The sequence below is a fragment of the Bos grunniens genome, chromosome 21, assembly GCF_055505025.1.
Source record: "Bos grunniens cultivar Pamir isolate PY7600 chromosome 21, Bosgru_T2T1.0, whole genome shotgun sequence".
NCBI classification, from domain to species: Eukaryota; Metazoa; Chordata; class Mammalia; order Artiodactyla; family Bovidae; genus Bos; species Bos grunniens.
In genome coordinates this window covers 10,322,636-10,343,940 of record NC_141185.1, presented here as the reverse complement: position 1 = coordinate 10,343,940, position 21,305 = coordinate 10,322,636, and the positions used below count along the sequence as shown (strand labels likewise).

Here is a 21,305-nt window from a genome sequence, read left to right as displayed (position 1 = left end):
GAACCCAAGAGGTGGAATCAAGAAGGACTTGGTGACTAATTCGACGTGGGAGTGGAGGAGAGAGATTTGTGGTAGAAGGACTGTCTTTCTACCCCCTTGCCATATCCATGCCCTTTGCAATATGGTCTTGCAATATGGTCTTCCCATCAAGAAGTGAAATCTGTTTTCTCTCTCCCTGAATCTGAGCTGGCATTGTGACTTTCTTTGTCCAACAGAATGCAGGAGAAGTGATGTGCCAGTTCCTAGCCTTGGCCTGAAAAGGCCTGCATGTTCCCACTCGCTCTCTCAGACCTGCCCCTGCTCTGGGAAGTCCAGGCTATCCCATAGGAGGATAAGAGATGTGTGGTCCATCCCACGCTCATCTAGAATAGCCCACCAACCTCCAGTAGTATAGCCACCCTGCTGGTCTATAAATCAGGGAGCCCAGCCAAGATCAGAAGCATTGCCCAGCGGACCTCAGAGTAAACTGCCAATCTTCAGAATCGTGAGTTAAACAAACAGCTGTTCTTTTAAGCTACAAACTGTTGGAATGGCTTGTTACATAGCAAGAGTGAACTGATTAGAAGAGTCGTGATTAGTGGTGATATTTTCCAAGTTGGGCAATACAGCAGGAGGCTTGAATGAATGGATGGATGGTTTTCCCATAATACTGGAAGCAAAAACATTTTTAAACTATTATTTACGACTTCCCTCGTGGTACAGTAGATAAGAAACCACCTGCCAATGCAGGGGACACAGGTTCGATCCCTGGTCTGGGAAGATTCCACATGGTGCGGAGCAACTAAGCCCGTGAGCCACAACAACTGAGCTTGAGTGCTGCAACCACTGAAGCCCACATACCTAGAGCCCCCGCTCCACAAGAGAGACCACCACAATGAGAAGCCTGGGCACAGCAACTGGAGAGCAGCCCTCACTCGCTGCAGATGGAGAAGGCCCACGCACAGCTGTAAATAAATAATCTTTAAAAATATATATTATTTATACATAAGCCATAACAGCTCATAAGCTAAGTGTGAGCTCTTTTTTTTTTTTTTTTTTGGTGAGAACTCTCTGGCAGCGAACACATCTTTGGGGGGCAAATCCTCTGAAAAAATGGGCTGTTCCTTGGGCACAAACCTGTAGCTTTGTTGTTCTGGTCCTCAAGTCCTCGGCGGTGGCAGTTTTCATGGCAATGATCCTAACCAGCTTGGAATTTTCCTCCTGCAACCAGTCCACAAAGTTCCTCAGGGACTGGGAATAATCCTCATGGCTGCCTCCTTGCCCCTGGAGCAGACCAGCCTGCAGGAAGGCACAGCATGGTCAAAGCATCAGAGTTTCTGAAAGCAGCCCACTGGCCATGTGTCCTGGGAATTCCATCCAAGCAGAGGGTGGGGGATGAGGATGCCCAAAGGGAGATAAGAGGCACCTGGGGGGCGAGGGGATGAGGAAAGCATCTCTACTCAATGTAGACATGATTAGGGACCAAGAACATTCCTCATTGCCACCTCTTTGGTCTCCTGAAGGCTTCCAGCATCACCCCTTATCAGGATGTCTACAATGTGATCACCTTCTGCCACTTTTGTCCCTCTTCAAGTTAGGTGGCCAGAGTGATCTGTCTAAGATGCAAGTCCAGGGACTTCCCTGGCGGTCCAGTGGTTAAGAATCCACCTGTCAATTCAGGGGATCCAGGTTCGATCGCTAGTCTGGGAACTCAGATCACATACGCCGCAGGGCAACTAAGTCATGAACCACACCTACTAGAGCCTCTGCTCTAGAGCCTGCAAGCTACAACTACTGAACCCACATGCTACAACCACTGAAGCCCGCATGCCCTGGAGCCTGTGCTCTGCAACAAGAGAAGCTGCCTCAGTGTGAAACCCGTGCCCTGCAGCGAAGAGTTGCCCCTGCTTGCCACAACTAGAGAAAGCCCGTGCATGGCAATGAAGAGCCCATGCACTGCAACAAAGACCCAGTGAAGACGACAATTAGAAAACAAAAGTAAAAATAATAAATAAATAAAACACAAGTCCTCTCAGTCACAGCATCACTTACACAGCTGAGTGGCTTCTCATACTCAATGCGGCCGGAGAGCCTCAATTCTGGCCCTGCCTGGCTCTGCGGCTCATGAGGCCTGCCCCATCGTCTGAGCCAGGGCCCACAGACATCCAGCACCCGGCGCTAGTGCCATCTCCCTCGGGTCCCTGCGTGCACAGTCTCGTCTGCATGGAACACACTCCGTTCTGCCTCTCCTTGACTCCCACTCAGCTGTGAGGGGCCCTGGACATCTCATTTCCATCTCTCTGGGGAGGGCTTCGCTACCCCAAGTCCTTCACTCTGCAGCAGGCTGCTGTGGCCCCTGGGTCTTCTGCCTCCATGAACCACGTGTTCTGTAAACCCTTATTCTATTGCTTTGCGGTTCCTGCTTCCCTGCTTCTCAAAATGTGCTCCAAAGCCTAGCAGGCTTAGCATCTCCTGGAAGCTTGTAGAAATGCAGGGTGAGGAGTCCCAGTCCAGACCTACTGAATCAGAATCTGCATTTTGGTACGATCTGGATGCACATGACAATCTGAAAAGCTCTGTGCTGGATGCTACGTTCTCTGAGGGTTGAATGTATCTCTGTTTTATTTACAGCTGTGTCCCAGCTCCAAACACAGTTCTCAGAACACAGAAAGACTCAGTAAGAGCTTTCTGGATGGGGAAATGCAAGAAGGAAGGGAAGAATGAATGAATTAGTGTACTGTCTTTGCAGAACAAGGGATGAATTTCTTCTCACTGTGGTTCTGTTTTTTAAAGCCTGTCAAGGAGAGGAATGGATGATATGATATAGTGAGGTTCGTTCTTTTTACAAAATGTAGTTTGTGTGTGTTGTGTGTTAGTCGTTCAGTCGTGTCCAATTCTTTGCGACCCCACAGACTGGAGCCCGCCAGGCTCCTCTAGTCCATGGGATTCTCCAGGCAAGAATATTAGAGTGGGTTACCATTCCCTTCTCTAGGGAGTCTTTCCAACCTAGGGATCAAACTCGGGTCTTCTGCAGTGCAGGCAGATTGTTTACCATCTGAGCCATCAGGGCACCAAAAACACCTATCTTGAGTACTTTTAGTTTGCAGTCTAGTGCTGCTAGGAAGCTTCACACTCTGACACTCTCTTCCCTGCAAGGGAAGCAGTCGGATTTTTTGAGGGTGAGGGCCTGCCTGCCCTGGAGATGCCCAGGACCTTCCTCAGTGCAGACACTGGGTCTGGGGTCCCAGAGTCCCTCTGCCCAGTGGCACAGGGCACTCTTGTGTCACCACTGGGCAGACTCACCCAAGACAGGACAGGGCCCAGTCCTGAGCTGAGCATGTGGCCCCAGATGGGGAGGGGGCTTTGCTGATGACACCTTCCCACCATCAACTGACTCGGATCTGGGCCCTCCTCAGAAGCCCATGAGATGGACTTACCTGACGGCGATGCCGGGAAGTAAGATCCGTGGGGAGGATGAGAAAACCAGTCTTTGGGATGTTGTTGGTGAAAATCATTTTCTTCCCTGAATCCACTTCTGTCATCCTCTGCAGCTGCCGGTTTCTGATGAGGCTGAGAAGTCAAATCCGCCCAGTCAACGTGGTGACAAAATAGGGACTTCCCAGATCACAGGAGAAGTAACAGAACTGGGGAGGGAGGTGACTTCTGGTCCTAACAAGCCCATGCCTGTCCTTCAGGTTGGTCAGAAGCTCTCCAGGGCACCTGCATTTCCAGTTCCCTGCTCAAGACTCATGTAACTGTCATCAAGGGGCATATATCTATCGATGCAGGTGGGGCCACAGCCAGCAGGGGCTGGAGGCTAAGCTGGGACGCTTCCCTGCTCTTACTGCCTCTACTTAGAATTGCCTGTGGATGCCCGGAGGTGCCTGGCACCACGCCTGGCACACAGCAGAACCCCAGCCATCTGTTCTAGGAACACGGCTGAGCTCTCCCTACTGGGAAGGAGGGTTTTCCGAGACCAGGCTCCAACCCAGGAGGCCCTCTCACCTCAGCAGGCTCTCCTCCAGCTGCCTCAAGGCCCTCCATGACTCGGTCAGCTCCTCCAGCTCCCCCTGGACCAGAGCAGCTCCCTCCAGAGAAGACGCCTCCATCACCAGCCGGCCAAGCGCTTCCATCTCAAGCAGCTGGGCTTCCTTCTCCGGGAATTCAGCCAGCAGTCTCTAAAGGAGACACACACACACACACACACAGAGTTAAGTCCTGGAGTGGTGTCTGCTCCCTGGTATAAGAGTACCGTTCACCACCCTCTGTCCCCGAACCCTGCCTTTGGGATGCAGGGGAGAGAATAAGCACCTCTGTCGGGAGATTCATCTTACCTCAACCTCAGCCTCCCGAGACTGGGCGTCCCATGGGCCCGTGTCCCCACGATGAGCCTCCAGCTTCTGTGTGATCACAGAGATCCACTGCCGCAGCTTCAGCAGCTCGTGGTTGAAGGTGCAGTGTTCCCGCAGGCTCTGCTGGCGTCCTTCTAGGAGGTCCTGTGGAACAGCCCCGGGGAAACCCGGCTGAAACCCGCAGCTACCCCACCCTGCAGGACCCTCAGCCCTGCCAGAACCCCAGGGTGAGATGGTTTCCAGGGCTCCCCACCCACGAGAGGTTGATGTTTTCTGCACAGTGCAAGAAATTGACCCCAGAAAGACCAAGTCTGTTTTAAAGTGCCTCTAAACCTGTTCTGCTTTCATGGGAAGTATCAAGTCTGGGTGAGGGTGTGGGCGATGGGTGCTCTCATCCACCACCAGTGTGGGGTGTAAACTGGTACAACCACTTGGGAAGACCATCAATCGGTGCCTACTAAAGCCAAACACAGGCATCTGTGCAGCACAACCACTTCACCCCTGCATGTGGCACAACAAGCGCGAACGGCACTTTGCGGCTGAAGAGAGCGGGTGTATTCTGGTCGCCGCCTGTGTCTTTGGCCATCTAGAAGCACTTACTTTATTGAAAAGCATTATTTTATTTTTTCATATAGTTGAATAGGAAATCAACCCTGACTATTCACTGGGAGGACTGATGCCGAAGCTGAAGCTCCAGTACTTTGGCCACCTGATGTGAAGAGCTGACTCGTTGGAAAAGACCCTGATGCTGGGAAAGATTGAGGGCAGGAGGAGAAGGAGGCAACAGAGGATGAGATGGTTGGATGGCATCACTGACTTAATAGACATGAGTTTGAGCAAACTCCAGGAGATAGTGGAGGATAGGGTAGCCCGCATGCTGCAGTCCATGGGGTCGCAAAGAGTTGACTACAACTGAGTAACTGAGCGGCTGAACAACAACAATAATTGATTTACAATGTTTCAGGTGTACAGCAATGTGATTTTGTTAAATTTCTATCAATATAAATATGTATACATCTATACAGATGTCTGTATATATACATTTACTTTTTCAGAGTCTTTTTCCATTATAGGTTATTATTAAGATATTACGGAGAAGGCAATGGCACCCCATTCCAGTACTCTTGCCTGGAAAACCCCATGGACGGAGGAGCCTGGTAGGCTGCAGTCCATGGGGTCGCTAAGAGTCAGACACGACTGATCGACTTCACTTTCACTCTTCACTTTCATGCATTGGAGAAGGACATGGCAACCCACTCCAGTGTTCTTGCCTGGAGAATCACAGGGACGGGGGAGCCTGATAGGCTGCCGTCTATGGGGTCGCACAGAGTCAGACAAGACTGAAGAGACTTAGCAGCAGCAGCAGCATTAAGATATTATTTTCTTATAATTTGCTTTTATTTCTCTTTTTGATGATAGAAAAAGCATTATATTAAATTTGTAAATCATGTGGGTAACTTGTACTATCTATGAATTTCAAGATTGAAAAGACGATGCCAGAAATACTTGTTATTAAAATAGGACACACAGGGTCCGGAAGGGTGAGAAATCCTGCCTTAAACTAAACACCTTCCTGAGCTGTGGATGCCTGAGAGCTGGCTTTGCACACCTGGAGCTCTTGTTACAAATGCAGACCCAGGACTTCACTTGAATCAGTGTTGTCAGGGTAGGGCTGGGACAGACATTTCAGCTTGTGCTCAGGACAGTTTTGAAGGAGCCATCTCACTCCCCACACCACCTTGGGGTCCCACCGTTAAAGGGACATCAGTCCAACACAGACACAAGAAGGATCCGGGTGGCCACCAGAGGGCGCCGCAGACAGAGCTCACGGCCACCCGGACCCAACTTGCAACCTGGCATGATGAACGCAGCAAATACGACGGCGGCTCCTGCGTGGGTGCCGCCTGCTCCGTGCTCTGGTCTCCTGGCATGTGCGGAATTGTATGTTTCATTTGTGGATGCGTATGTTTGACATGTGGAATCGTATGTTTAACTTGTTGCTGACTCGTTGTGCATCTACCCACCGGCACTTAAACCCCAGGAAGGCGGGGGGCTCGCTGTCCTGCTGTCCTGCTCCTCCATCCTCAGGACCCAGCATCCTGCCTGGCATACAGGAGGCGCTCAATCATGAACGAATGAGGAAGGGACAAAAGGAAGGGAGGAAGAAAAAAAAGGGTTGGAAGGAACGACGGAAGAAAAGAAGGAGAAAGTCCTTAGGAGGGGCGGACAGATTCCAGGGACCTGGCCTCTGTTAACACAGACCCTCTGCTGGCCCCTTACCTCCAGAGACCTCTGCAGGGCCTGGTGGGCAGCGGAAAGCTGGTCCATTTTGTGCTGGTGGTTAGGGTTCCCCTGGAAGAGGGGCCTCATGGCCTCCACCTGAGACCCCAGGTCCATCCCCTCCTCCTGCAGCCCCTGCAGTACAGGAAGGAATGAGTGGAGCATCCTTTCTCCTTCTTCTCGTGGACGCTGATCAGGGTGGGGACCCTGAATGCAAAAGACTGGGAGAGTTCAGGGATGCTAGGACTCCCCAACTCCATCGGCCACACGGTACGGCTGTCTGATGGGCCCACTCTTAGGACTGGTGAGAATTTTAAAAATGAGATGAAAATATTCTGCGACACCATGAAAATAAACTGCTAAAGACCAGAAGGCACCGCTGGGGAACACTGATGTCTGGACTCCTACTTGACGACCATCTCTTCTTACGGAGAATCGCATCTTAGCTTTAGTTTTAAAGCCCCCAAATGCATCCTTTTTAATACCTTCCAAAGAACACTCCCAGTTTTGTAAGAGCTGCGCCTGGGTTTTAAAAAGATAACTGTTGTTTCACGTGCATTTTAAAAACCAGCCAGCTCTTCACCCAGCCAACAATGATTCATGATCAGCCTACCTACAGTCCCTGTGTTTTAAAATATTTATTCTTAATCCTCAAATCACTTATTTAACTGAAGGCCTCTGGCCTCATTAGGAACAGTTAGCAAAGCAACTTTAGAAGCAAATATTCATGTTAGACTTTAGGACCACAGAGTAAGCAAAAAACTTCTCATTTTGTTGGGCTCAAGTATCAGTCACTTGGAGGCAGGCCAGGAACCATCAGGCATACCAGCAGAAACTCAGCTGAGATGAAAGGTCAGATCTCAGGGGCCAGAGGGGGATGACAGTCTCTGGCTTGGGCTGACTGCCGCTTGGCTGGCCACTATGACTGCAAGGGGGCTGCTCCGGCACAGCTGAACATCTGAGTGGAGGTAACTCGGGCCGGACTCTTACCTGCAACCTCAGAAACTGGGCCTGTTTCTCAGGAAGGTCCCGCCGAAGCCCATTCTCGGCTTGGACCCGGATTTGGAGGTCTGAGAGCTTTTTCTGCAAAGGCTCGAAAGTCGCCCCAAAATCTTTGTGCTGAGCAAGTAAACTCTACGGAGACACAAGAGGCAGCATACAGCTCAGCCTTCCCCTCGGTCTCCCTGTGGCACAGCCTGACACTCACAGACGGGCTGCTTTTTCTCCAGTCTTCTCCTGTCCGGCTCCTACTCATTCAGGAACCACCCCTTCCAGGAAGCCTTCCTGGAGTCCTTGAGGGGATCTGATGCCCCTCTATGAGGATCGTTGTGTAATCACCTAACAATTGTTCTGCTTCTAGAATAGGTGCTGGCAAACTGCATCTCCTATCACATACCCCAAGTCCCACCAGAGGCCAGTGCTGGTAAATAAGGTTGTATTGACATGCAATCATGTCCATTCATTTACAGTTGATTTCTTGCTACACCAGCAGAGTTCAGAAGCTGCAACAGAGATCACAGGCCTTGCAGACCCTAAAATGTATGCTAAATGTCTGCTCCGTTGAATAAGTCAGACCATGGGTGTGGGGCTTTTTGCAGGTGCCTGGCCTCTGGTCAGTGTCCTAGAGATATCGCTTTGTCACTATCATCATTCTCAGATGCTTAGCAAATAATTGTTACCTAAAAGGAGAAACTGTCCGATACTTTGGCCACCTGATGCAAAGAGCCGACTCACTGGAAAAGACCCTGATGCTGGGAAAGATTGAGGGCAGGAAACAGAGGATGAGATGATGGGATGGCACCACTGACTCAATGGACATCAGTTTGAGCAAGCTCCAGGTGTTGGTGAAGGACAGGGAAGCCTGGTGTGCTGCAGTCCATGGGGTTGCAAGAGTCAGACACAACTGAGCAACTTAACAACAATAACAACAAAAATAGCTTCCAGCTCTCTGCTGCTTTAAAGTTTACAAGTGTTTTTCTCTGCATCTTCCCATCTAACTGCCCCCCAGCTCTCTGCAGAAGACAATTTGATTTGATGAGTATAGAATGGGATTTTGGGGCAGAGGCAGGAGGCAGACAAATGAGAAGGATCCCACCCTAATCCTACCCAGATGATATAGATGAGGGCTCTGAGGTTGTATGGAACAAAGGATATGCCCAGGGCCACTCGGTGGTGAGTGGCAGGGCTGGGGTCAGGATACAGGGCTGTGCCTGCAGGAGGGCTGAGCGGAGGGCCAAGATGGGACTCACCTGCAGTTTGCTCTTCCTCTGCAGAAGGCGGTTGTGCAGCAAGTCTCTGTCCCTCACAGAAGTCGCCACCTCCTCCAGCAGGGCTGTGGCTCTCTCCTGGCCGAAGATGCTGCCCAGCAGGTCTTTCTTCAGCTGCAGCATCGTCAGCTGCTCCTTCAAGCGGGAGCTCTCCGTCAAGGCCGCCTGGGGGAGACAAGGCTTCCATGAAGGGGAGAGCTGGATGAAGCTGGGGCAGGAACTCACCTAGTCGGGCTGCACCTGCCTGGGAGGCTGGGCCTCTGTGCTGGTGGCCGAGGGAGCGGTGAATGCAAGGAGAAACAGGCAGGCGGGAAGGTGGTGGGAGGCCCTGAATGTCAGGGTCAGTCTGAGTCCCTTCTCACCCCCCTACATCCATCTTGTTACCAAATCCCGAGCAAGAAGACTGCCTCCTGTGAGTGTCAGAAATCTGTCTCCTCTCCATTGGCTGCCACTGACCGTGGTGCACTCTCAGCCTTGCTCACTTGGACCCCTGCAGCTCCTGACCATCTGCTGCCTCCCAGGTGCCCCCCAGATCGACTCTGCACCCTGCAGCCAAACCCAAACTGAACCAGTCTGATCCTCTACTCAATGATTCTCCATCACCGACAACAGAGGGCCATCCCCAAGTTGGCGTGTGGGACATTTTGAATACCAGACCACCTCACCTGTCTCCTGAGAAACCTGAATGTGGGTCAAGAAGCAACAGTCAGAACTTTACATGGAAAAAACGACTGGTTCAAAACTGGGAAAGGAGTATGTCAAAGCTTTAGATTGTCACCCTGTTTATTTAACTTATATGCAGAGTACACCATGTGAAATCCTGGGCTAGATGGATCACAAGCTGGAATCAAGATTTCCAGGAGAAATGTCAACCACCTCAGATATGCAGATGATACCGTTCTAATGGCAGAAAGTGAGGACAAACTGAAGCGCTCCTTGATGAGAGTGAAAACACTGACTTAAAACTCAATGTTCCAAAAACTAAAATGGCATCCGGCCCCATCACTTCATGGCAAATAGAAGGGGAAAAAGTGGAAGCAGTGATAGATTTTCTCTTGGGCTCCAAAATCACTGTGGATGGTGACTGCAACCATGAACTTAAAAGACATTTGCTCCTTGGAAGAAAAGCTATTACAAACCCGGACAGCATATTAAAAAGCAGAGACATCACCTTGCCGACAGAAGTCCATCTAGTCAAAGCTATGGTTTTTCCAGGAGTCATGTATGGATGTGAGAGCTGGACCATAAAGAAGGCTGAGTGCCAAAGAACTGCTGTCAAATTGTGGTGTTAGAGAAGACTCTTGAGAGTCCCTCAGACAGAAAGGAGATCAAACCAGTCAGTCCTAAAGGAAATCAACCCTGATTATTCATTGGAAGAACTGACGCTGAAGTTGAAGCTCCAATACTTTAGCCACCTGATGTGGAGCTGACTCATCGGAAAAGACCCTGATGCTGAGAAAGATTGAAGGCAGGAGGAGAAGAGAGTGACAGAGGATGAGATGGTTAGATGGCATCGCTGAGACAATAGACATAAGTTTGAGCAAACTCCGGGAGATAGTGAAGGACAGGGAAGCCTGGAGTGCTGTAGTCCATGGGGTTGCAAAGAGTCAGACACAATTTAGCAACTGAACAACAAGCAAAGGGCCTAGGGGAGCATGATCAGAGGGAATTCAGGAAGGCCTTCCAGAGGAGGTGGCATCTCAGTGGGGTCGTGATGTGCAGGAGCTCACGGGGCAGAGAGAGGACCAACAGGGAACTCCGCAGCCTCGTGTAACGGGCAGCCAGCTCCCATGCAGACAGCCTGAACTCTGCACAGCCCAGGCCCCACCTCCTCCAGGAAGCCTGCCCTGGTCACATTCCCGCCTGACACTCACTCTTCCTGCCCCAAAGCCCTTTGCCCGACTTCAGGGTCCTGTTGATCAACCAGCTCTTGGGGGTAAACATGTCTTGCTTCTCTCAGCGAGGGCTCAGGAGCCTGGAGGCCAGGGGTTTTGTCTTCAGCTGGCCAGAGTCCTTCCACTTGATATCTGATGATGTTACAGAGACGATGAGCTGATCATGGGGCTGGGAGAGGAAAAAAGTAAGGCTGCAGCCCAGGTAGGTGACCTGCTGATGACGTGTATAGCTTGCGGTCAGCCACACAGAGGCCAAGCCTCTTGAGATAAGGGGCCGCCTTCATTCCCTTTTTGCCAGACTCAGACACAATATCACAAGGGTGAAGAATTCAGGCTGGGGAGTTGCAATCATGAGTTCGGATGGCACACTGACTTGGCCACCCACTCCAGTATTCTGGCCTAGGAAATCCCATGGACAGAGAAGCCTGGAGGGCTACAGTCCCTGGGATCCCAAGAGTCAGACACGACTTAGTGACTAAACCACCACCACCATCACTGACTGGGAGAACCTGGGTAATTCCAAGCCTCAGTTTCCTCATCGGTAAATGACCAATAGGCACATCCCAGCTCGTGGGGCTGTCATGAGGCTTAAATGCCTAAAAAGCACTTAACACAGTGCAGGACCCTCACTGAACTCACAAGAAAAGATAGATCTTCTCAACCATTATTATTTAACCAGCTGTTCTGGGTTGAATTGTGACCTTCAAAAGAGAAATGGTGGGGAAAAAAAAGATATGGTCAAGTCTCAACTCCACTACCTTAGAATGCAACCTCCTTTGGAGAGAGGGGCTTTACAGAGGCAGTCAAGTTAAAATGAGGTCATTGATTGGTGCCCTTACAGAAAGGGAAGACTCAGACCCAGATGCATGCACAGAGGAAAGAGGTGGTGGAGATATTTAGGGGGAGGATAGTCACATGATGACAGGCGGAGATCAGAGTGGTGGACCTACAAGGCAATGAATGTCAGCAACTGGCAGGGAACATCAGAAGTTAGAAGAGGCAAGGGAGGAGTTTCCCCTAGAACCACTGGAGACAGCAAGATCCTCTTGATGCGTCAACTTTGGACTTCCAGCTTTCAGAACTTTAAGAGAATGAAGTTCTGTTGTTTTCTTTTTTTTATAAAAGCACCACTTTTTGGTGCTTTGTTACAGCAGCCCTAGAGAACTAACACACCAGCCACGCCCAGGTTTTGGCTGGAGGTTTGCTTATCCACAGGGCTTCCCTGGTGGCTCAGACAGAAAAGAATATGCCTGCAAGGCAGGAGACCTGGGTTCCATCCCTGAATCAGGAAGATCCCCTAGAGAAGGGAATGACTACCCACTCCAGTACTCTTGCCTGGAGAATTTCATGGACAGAGGAGCTGGGAGGACTGCAATCCATGGGGTCACAAAGAGTCAGACACAATGGAGCAATTAACACTTTCACTTTCAATCCACAAGCCGCTCTGAGGCTAGATGCAGAAGCTGAGTTGAGAAAAGAGAGGGGTGGGACTTCCCCAGCAGTCCAGTGGTTGAGACTCTGCACTCCCAGTGCCAGGGGTATGGGTTCAATTCCTGGCTGGGGAACTAGGATCCCACATGCTGCATGGTGTGGCCAAAAAAGAGAGGGCTGGCAGCTCGAGCCCTGACCTGTGAAATCCTTTCTGCCCAGGCAGGCCAGTGGGCGTGATGCAAGACACACTGCTGCTGCTGCTAAGTCGCTTCAGTCGTGTCCGACTCTGTGCGACCCCAGAGACGGCAGCCCACCAGGCTCCTCCATCCCTGGGATTCTCCAGGCAAGAACACTGGAGTGGGTTGCCATTTCCTTCTCCAATGCATGAAAGTGAAAAGTGAAAGGGAAGTCGCTCGGTTGTGTCTGACTCTTCGAGACCCCATGGACTGCAGCCCACCAGGCTCCTCCATCCATGAGATTTTCCAGGCAAGAGTACTGGAGTGGGGTGCCATTGCCTTCTCCGCAAGACACACTCCCAACCAGCAAACAGACTCCAAAGGTGAGTAAGTCAAAGTCCTGGCCCCACGTGTTCCAACCCACTGCTCAGTGAAAGTCCTGCCCTGGAGTCCTGGGTCCCACTCTAGAACGACAGGACCTCTCTCCTGCCTCAAGAAGGTCCCAGTTTGCTTTCTGCCCTGGTTGGAAGCACAGGAGGCAATATCCTGACACAGCAGGGAAAGTTAGACAGGCCTGGGTCAAAGCCAGCCCTGTCACTTAACGGCTGTGTTAACCTCAAGCAAGTGGCTCCTCAACAGTCAAATGATAAGAATCGTTCTGCTTGTTTCGCAAAGCTGTTTCCAGAACCCAAAGTGAAAACAGGGCTGAGAATGTTAGCCAAGAGTCTATAACCCACCATTCTGGCCCCAGCTCTGCTTCTCTTGAGCAGCCAGACCTTGAACACACTCTCTCACTTCTCCTTGGCCCAGATCCCTCATCAGTAAAATGAGGAGAATGGTAGCAATGGAAATAAAAATCAGTGTACATACATATTCAATGTACATTCATTATGACAGTGAAAATTGCAAACAACCTCAACAATCGAATTGTGGCTACTTTAAAAAATAAATAAAAGGGCATGCCCCCAAATGGAATATTCTGCATCCATTTAAAGTGATTTATTGAGCCATGCTATTGAACCATTTTACAGGATGCTGAGAAAAAGCTCAGATGTGTCAACTGAAAATACGAGGACATACAGCCATATATCATGAGCCCAATACACCCGTGAGGATGCACACAGGCAGTGCTGGCAGCCACCCCAGGACCATGAAGGCAGATGCAGTTTAGAGCTGGAAATGGGTTCTGGAACATACCATTGAGCTATCAAGCCAGCTCTGGAACCACCAGAAAGTCAGGTTTTCTGCCCCTTGTCACATGCATCCCAGTGGGTACACAGTAAAGATAACGGCCTGACATCCTCAGACTTCCAGCAGAGGACTGTCTGCAGCAGGGTCGGGAAGAGAACTGGCGTGGGCAGAGTCCTGAGGCCACACCAGGCACCAGGCTTTGCCTTTTCTCTAAGAATTGAGGGTGACTTTTGTCCCTGATAATTACAAGTGTGAACTTGGGACTTGCCAGACTGCTACAGTGAGCTCCACCCAGATACCCGGAGGACCGAGAGATATTTCTTTCCCTGCGGGGATGGCTGAAACGCCACATTTGGCTGGTGGTCTCCCCCAGGGGCACCCACCATCCCTCCCGACAGAACCAGGCTTACCTCGATCTGCGGCAGGAAGGTGTGGATGGAGGGCGGGTCTGGCAGGCTGGCGGTGACATCCAGGAGTCTCTGGGCCAGCTCCCTCCACAGCTGCAGGTCCTGGGGGTGCCGCTGGAAACGCTGCCACAGCTCCGTGGCCGCGGCGTTGCGCAGCCTGCTGCTCTTGGCCTTCATTCTGTGAGCACAGGAGAAGGGGCACCAAGAGAGAAGAGTGAGTCAGTCCAGGGGCCAGAGCTCCCCCCAGACTCCCAGAGCACCTCAAGTGTGCTGCTCCCAGGGCAGGCTCTTCCCTATTCCATAGGCTGCCATGGTGTCGAGGGGACCCTGAGGCCTAGGCTTTCCGGATACAAGTGCTTTGGAGGTAAGCCAGTCCTCCAACAGACATGCAGCCCAGCTTCCAGACTAGGGAAAGAAACAAGCCTCGAAGAGGAATTGTGGAGACCTCAGACTCAGACTGCCTGCCCCCAACAACTCACAAAAGCAAACAAAATCCCTTCTTGAGTAAGATGCCATTACACTGCTGCTGCTGCTGCTGCTAAGTTGCTTCAGTCGTGTCCGACTCTGTGTGACCCCATAGACGGCAGCCCACCAGGCTCCTCCGTCCCTGGGACTCTCCAGGCAAGAACACTGGAGTGGGTTGCCATTTCCTTCTCCAATGCATGAAAGTGAAAAGCAAAAGGGAACACTAGGCCCAAATAATTCCTACAGATAATTTTTCAAATATAATGCCCATGGTGTAGCACAGGGAACTATATTCAATAACTTATAATAGTCTACGACGAAAAGAATCTGAAAAAGAATAGATATATATGTATAACTGAATCACTCTGCTGTACACCTGAAACTAACAAAATACTATAAACCAACTACACGTGCCATGCCTTGCTAAGCCGCTCAGTCGTGTCTGACTCTTTGCAACCCTATGGACTGTACTGCGCCAGGCTCTTCTATCCATGGAGTCTCCAGGCAAGAAAACTGAAGTGGGTTGCGGAACCCTCCTCCAGGGGATCTTTCTGACCCAGGGATCGAACCTGTATCTCCTGCATTGCAGGTGGATTCTTTCCCACTAGCACCACCTGGAAAGCCCATATGTATATCCATATGTATATATATATTATGTATTTCCATATGTATATGTATATTATGTATATCCATATGTATATGTATATTATGTATATCCATATGTATATGTATATTATGTATATCCATGGGTATATGTATATTATGTATATCCATGGGTATATGTATATTATGTATATCCATGGGTATATGTATATTATGTATATCCATGGGTATATGTATATTATGTATATCCATATGTATATGTATATTATGTATATCCATATGTATATGTATATTATGTATTTCCATATGTATATGTATATTATGTATATCCATGGGTATATGTATATTATGTATATCCATGGGTATATGTATATTATGTATATCCATGGGTATATGTATATTATGTATATCCATATGTATATGTATATTATGTATATCCATATGTATATGTATATTATGTATATCCATGGGTATATGTATATTATGTATATCCATGGGTATATGTATATTATGTATATCCATATGTATATGTATATTATGTATTTCCATATGTATATGTATATTATGTATTTCCATATGTATATGTATATTATGTATATCCATGGGTATATGTATATTATGTATATCCATGGGTATATGTATATTATGTATATCCATATGTATAGGTATATTATGTATTTCCATATGTATAGGTATATTATGTATTTCCATATGTATAGGTATATTATGTATTTCCATATGTATAGGTATATTATGTATTTCCATATGTATAGGTATATTATGTATATCCATATGTATAGGTATATTATGTATTTCCATATGTATATGTATATTATGTATTTCCATATGTATATGTATATTATGTATATCCATGGGTATATGTATATTATGTATATCCATGGGTATATGTATATTATGTATATCCATGGGTATATGTATATTATGTATATCCATGGGTATATGTATATTATGTATATCCATATGTATATGTATATTATGTATTTCCATATGTATAGGTATATTATGTATATCCATATGTATATGTATATTATGTATATCCATGGGTATATGTATATTATGTATATCCATGGGTATATGTATATTATGTATATCCATATGTATATGTATATTATGTATATCCATGGGTATATGTATATTATGTATATCCATATGTATATGTATATTATGTATATCCATGGGTATATGTATATTATGTATATCCATGGGTATATGTATATTATGTATATCCATGGGTATATGTATATTATGTATATCCATGGGTATATGTATATTATGTGTATCCATAGGTATATATATATTATGTATATCCATAGGTATATATAGAATATCTAGCACCCAGTCATAGATAACCAGCACCTGCCACCTCAGCAAGAGCAGCAAAGGAGACCTCAGCCACCCTGTCCCACTACCCACTAGCACCCTGGGGGGAACCAGGTCCCAGCTCTGGATGTATAGAAGGGTGGCCTGTTAACACTGTAGGGTGAGAGACACCCAGCAAGGGGGGAGCTCCCTGAGTTCCTTCTCGAGGAACCTCCTGTATCAGACAAGGGAATGAGAGATGCTACAGAGATGGGGGTGCTTTCCAGGGGGCTCAGTGGTAAAAAAAAAAAAAAAAAACACAAAAAACCTCACCTGCCAACACAGGAGATGCGAGTTTGATCCCTGGGTGGGGGATGATCCCCTGCAGAAGGAAGTGGCAACCTACCTCAGTATTCCTATCTGAGAAATCCCATGGACAGAGGAGCCTGGCGGGCTATAGTCCATGAGGTCACAAAGAATCGGACACAACTGAGTGACTAAAACAACAGCAACAGAGATGGGAACCGTTGGGCTGTGTTCCAAACCCCTCTGAGCCTCACATAGTAAAAAACAGGCACTGATTCCAAATTTACACTGTGCCCAGTTCCACACAGGGTGGATATGTGATCTGCTGGTCTTTGCTGAGCTAAGAGCCTTGATCCCCGACTGTGCCCAAGCCCATGGGCTGACGGGAGGTAGAAACTGGCCTGAAGTCAGGCCCAGGTGCTTCCATCAGTACCGCCAGCAGGTGGCGGCATGATGCTGGCCTAGAGGAACGCCCTCCCCTTGGACCATTACATAGGAGACCCGTCTCTGGTGCAAAGTTGCATAAGGAGACTGAATGGAAATGAGTGAAAAGGCCACTTAGCACAGGAAAAAGCGAAGTTCAGGTCTCTTTCTGGAAGCAGAATGCAAAATATTACGGAAAGGGGTTAGTGCCTGAGCTCAGGGAGACCCTATAACAGCCAGTCATTGAGAGGAGCAAGAATTATTGGTTATCAGGTAGCGAGAGGGCACAAGTCCGCTGCAGCTGGTGCCAGATGGGCAGAGGCCCCTGAGCGTGGGGTCCAGGCCCGCCCTCGGCCCGCCCGGTACCTCTGGTACTCCTGGACGGCAGCGACCACGCTGTCCGAGAGTGGCTTCGGGTCCTGGAGGGAGACGATGAGCTCCTTCAGCTGGGCCTGCAGCCGGTCTACCCGCGGCTCCTCCGTGGCCAGTGCCTCCCGGGTTGCCTGCAGCAACAGACGACACGGAGGGGCGGGGGGGTGAGGTTCTGAGACAGCAGGGGGCTGAACGTGGGCCGTGGGGGTGGGCCAGCCTGGGGGAACACGGTCGTCCAGGGCAGTGACGGGGGCCCCGAGAGCTCAGCCCCTGCGCCCTCTGTTCCCACTCTGTGACCCCCAAATAACGCTGACTTCTGATGAGCTGGTTTTTCTCTTTCTCATCACCTACCTCATCACGTGGCCATGGACTGGCACCAAATCACACAGATAACTAACACCTAGGGAGCCGGGACAATGTGCTCAGTGCCCTGGAGTCCCCTTCACTCAAGTCTTGCCGTGATCCTGGAGGGTAGTCCTCTGTGTCTCCACTTTATACGCAAGGAAACTCTGGCTAAGAGTTTTCTCACAGTTGCAGAGCTGGGAAACGGTGGACCTGTCGGAGCTGCCCCCCCGACACTTCCCACCTGCACTGAGGGAGACAATGATCTAAAGATGCTTTGTGGGACTTCCCTGGCGGTCCAGTAGCTAAGATTCCACGCTCCCAAAGCAGGGGGGCGTGGGTTCAATCCTGGTCAGGGAGCTAGATCCCATATGCTGAAATTAAGATAGAAAAAGGTTCTGCATGCTGCAATGAAGACTCAAGATCCTGCCTGCCACAACTACAAATAATTAAAAAAAAATAAACGGTGATTTGCGGATGCAGTTACTGTTGTCAGCAAGTCAACAGGATATTTCCACCCGGCAACCCCGAACCATGCCCCTCAACCGTTTGAGTGCATGCAGGAGGCTAAGCTGCTTCAGTCATGTACAACTCTTTGCGACCCTATAGACTGCAGCCCGCCAGGCTCCCCTGTCCGTGAGATTCTCCAGGCAAGAATACTGGAGTGGTTGTCATTTTCTCCTTCAGGGGATCTTCCTGACCCAGGGATTGAACCCAAATCTCTATGTCTCTCCAGCACTGGCAGACAGGTTCTTTACCACTTAGCGCTGCCCGGGAAGCCCTGATCACATTTAGATGCTGCCTTTTCCTGCTGTCCCAGGAAGTGATGAGTTCCACCTTGACCTTGACTCTTGCAGGGTCCACACTCAGCAGGAGGCAGGGTGGGGAAGTGGAAAGCGAATGGGCAGGACACCGGCTGGCCTGAGAACCCACTTCCCGGCTGCCATGGTAACAGGGAGCCACACCATTTGTCGGGCGCTGAGTACAGAGCAGGAGTGCTTCTTACAACATAAGCGCTGCTTAAGTAGAAAAGTCCTCTACTAAGTCCTGAAATTCTCTTTCACTGATTTCCAGTTAGTCATATCTTGGTCATAACTGACACCTGAATCGGGAGGGACAGACAACGCCTGTGGGAATGTGTTCAGCCTCCTGCTTTGGGAAAGGCCTCCTGAATCGTAGCTGGGCACAGATCTCCCCTGGTGGTTCAGCTGGTAAAGAATCCACCTGCAATGTGGGAGACCTGGGTTCGATCCCTGGGTTGGGAAGATCCTTTGGAGAAGGGAACAGCTACCCACTCCAATATTCTGGCCTGGAGAATTCCATGGACAGAGGAGCCTGGCAGGCTATAGTCCATGAGGTCACAGTCAGACATGAATGAGCGACTTTCATAGGCTGGTGACTGTCAGGACAGGGGAGTGTTGCTGAGGCTCTCCAGAACTTACTCTCCCCCCAACCTGCCGAGTTTGCACCCTTTGACCTTGTCCCTCACCTAGAGCTCCTAGTAAAAGCCATACACTCCCTGAGTGCTGATTCTCTGCTGTTCTGAGCACTTTTTGTCTTCACGCATTCATGAGGAATGTGGGAGGCAGGTCCTATTATCATCACCTCCACGTCACGTTTAACTGAGATTAAAGCAATTTTCCCAAAGTCAGAGCCTTGGCAAGGAGAGGAGCTGAGATTTGAACCCAGGCAGTCTGATCCACAAGTCCTCGCCCTTCACCACTGCACCACACCACCCCTGCCCTGTGCCAAGGAGGACAATCCCACAGAGGATGCAATTCCCACCATGGCACCAAGTTGACCCTGGAGGTGAATCTGGTCTCCTGCAAGGCTGACTGGCGCTACGGTGTGTGTGTGTACCTTGTTTCTATCTACACACAAATATTTCTGCGCATGAGCAACATTAGAAGGGAGAGAAAAAAACAGAACAGTGTGGAGTGGAGGTAAGGCCCGAGGGCTTTTCTTTTAGGTATTTCTCCTAACGGAACTGACGAGCTAGCCTGCTGATGTAATAAGGAAAGAAAGGAGTGGTGGCAATCCTTACTTGAAAAATTTCTGTCCTCAAGCCAAACCTCTCACGAGTGTGCACGAGGGTGGGTGTGCACAGGGGGAGGGTGCTCTGATTGGATGCCGTGTTTGGGTTGGAACCCACTCCACCCTCCCCAGGACAGGCATCGTCTGCTCGGCCTCTTCAGAAATCCTGCTGTGTCCGCACCTCATCTTCCCTACACTGAGAGCCTTCCCTTGATGTCACAGTCCCTGCTCTGTGCTCAGAAAGTGTCCCCCCCATATCCCACTATTAGGGATGGAAATGGCAAACTTGGAGTCAATACACCTCTTATTTACCCACCAATTTACTATGTCATCTTGGGGGTGTTGAGAGGGAAAAAAAAATATCTCTAGGTCTCAGTTTCCTCATCTGGAAAATGGGTACAAGCACTCAACTTGCCTACTATACTCGGAACTTAGATGATCCAAAATCAAGAAAACCACAGCAAGTGTGCTTGAGATGTAGCATGATCTTTCCACTACATGGAGGAGCTCCAAGTGGGGATGCCTTGAGGCACACACAGCACCTGGCTCGCCCCGTGGCGTCGCCAAACTCTGCTTACCGAGTAGAGTCTCCAGCGGGCCACCAGCTCATCCTCGGTCGCGGCCTTGGCCGTGGTCCCCAGGCCCTCCTCCGCCAGCCTCTGAAGGTCCTTCCTGAACTCTGTCAGCTCGGCCTCCAGCTGCCCCCTCTGCTGCTCACAGGCTCCCTTGGACTTGACCAGGTCCCGCAACCTTCCCTGCTCCTCCTCCCAGAGCCCACGCAGCTTCTCCAGGACGTCCCGCATCTCCTCCAGGTCTCTGGTGATCTTCTCTGCACCCAGAGGAGAGGTGTTCTGGGTGACCCCCATGGCCTGCTCCTCCAGCCTCTTCAGGGACTCCTCACCCTTAGGAAAATCATTGGCAATGCCCTAAAGCGGGGAGAGGATGGGGAAAAAACATGAGAGGAAAAGGAAACATTTGCCGCATTTCCCAAGCCCCTGGGAACATCATGCCAAGTGCTAATTCCTACTGCTGGGCTGGGGCCTGGGCACCTTTCCAAGGGGTGGACTGCCTGCCTTTATAACATGAAGGATGTAATTCCCTTCCCATGTCATTTACAAGCTATTTGATTAAGTCAAAGGGAAAGTCTCTGTTGGGTACTTCTCTGTTTTCAACACTCTCTGACATTTGTTAATCTTCCTTTCTATTTTATTTTAAATTTTTACGTATTAATTTTTGACTGCACCATGCAGGATGCAGGATCTTCGTTCACTGAACAGGGATGGAACCCATGCCTCCTGCATTGGGAGTGTGGAATCTTTAACCAACGGACCTGCTGTGAAGTCCCTAATCTTCATTTTTAACAAAGACAGAGGCAGCCTCAGGCTTGGAGCCTTCAGCTGGCAAAAGTACAGACCTAAATAGAACCTAACGACCCCATCTGGCGTCATTACATATATTTGTA

At 49.6% G+C, this 21,305-nt stretch overlaps 1 protein-coding gene across 9 annotated transcripts in view; it reads right to left on the bottom strand.

The window, feature by feature from the left end:
- The window catches only part of SYNE3 (spectrin repeat containing nuclear envelope family member 3), a 109,008-nt gene that overhangs the window by 22,045 nt on the left and 65,658 nt on the right, over positions 1–21,305 (bottom strand). For 4 of the 9 annotated variants that reach the window (XM_086363074.1, XM_086363069.1, XM_086363075.1 and 1 more), the window contains 10 exons: positions 20,422–20,769; positions 17,462–17,598; positions 13,982–14,156; positions 8,861–9,043; positions 7,602–7,745; positions 6,612–6,746; positions 4,314–4,475; positions 3,985–4,157; positions 3,417–3,549; positions 1,117–1,278 (listed from right to left, as the gene is read on the bottom strand). In XM_086363074.1, coding sequence (XP_086219200.1) covers positions 1,117–1,278; positions 3,417–3,549; positions 3,985–4,157; positions 4,314–4,475; positions 6,612–6,746; positions 7,602–7,745; positions 8,861–9,043; positions 13,982–14,156; positions 17,462–17,598; positions 20,422–20,769 — 1,752 coding nt within the window. The remainder of the gene's footprint in view (positions 1–1,116; positions 1,279–3,416; positions 3,550–3,984; positions 4,158–4,313; positions 4,476–6,611; positions 6,747–7,601; positions 7,746–8,860; positions 9,044–13,981; positions 14,157–17,461; positions 17,599–20,421; positions 20,770–21,305) is intronic. The other 5 variants (XM_086363076.1, XM_086363070.1, XM_086363071.1 and 2 more) reach the window with 4 other exon arrangements.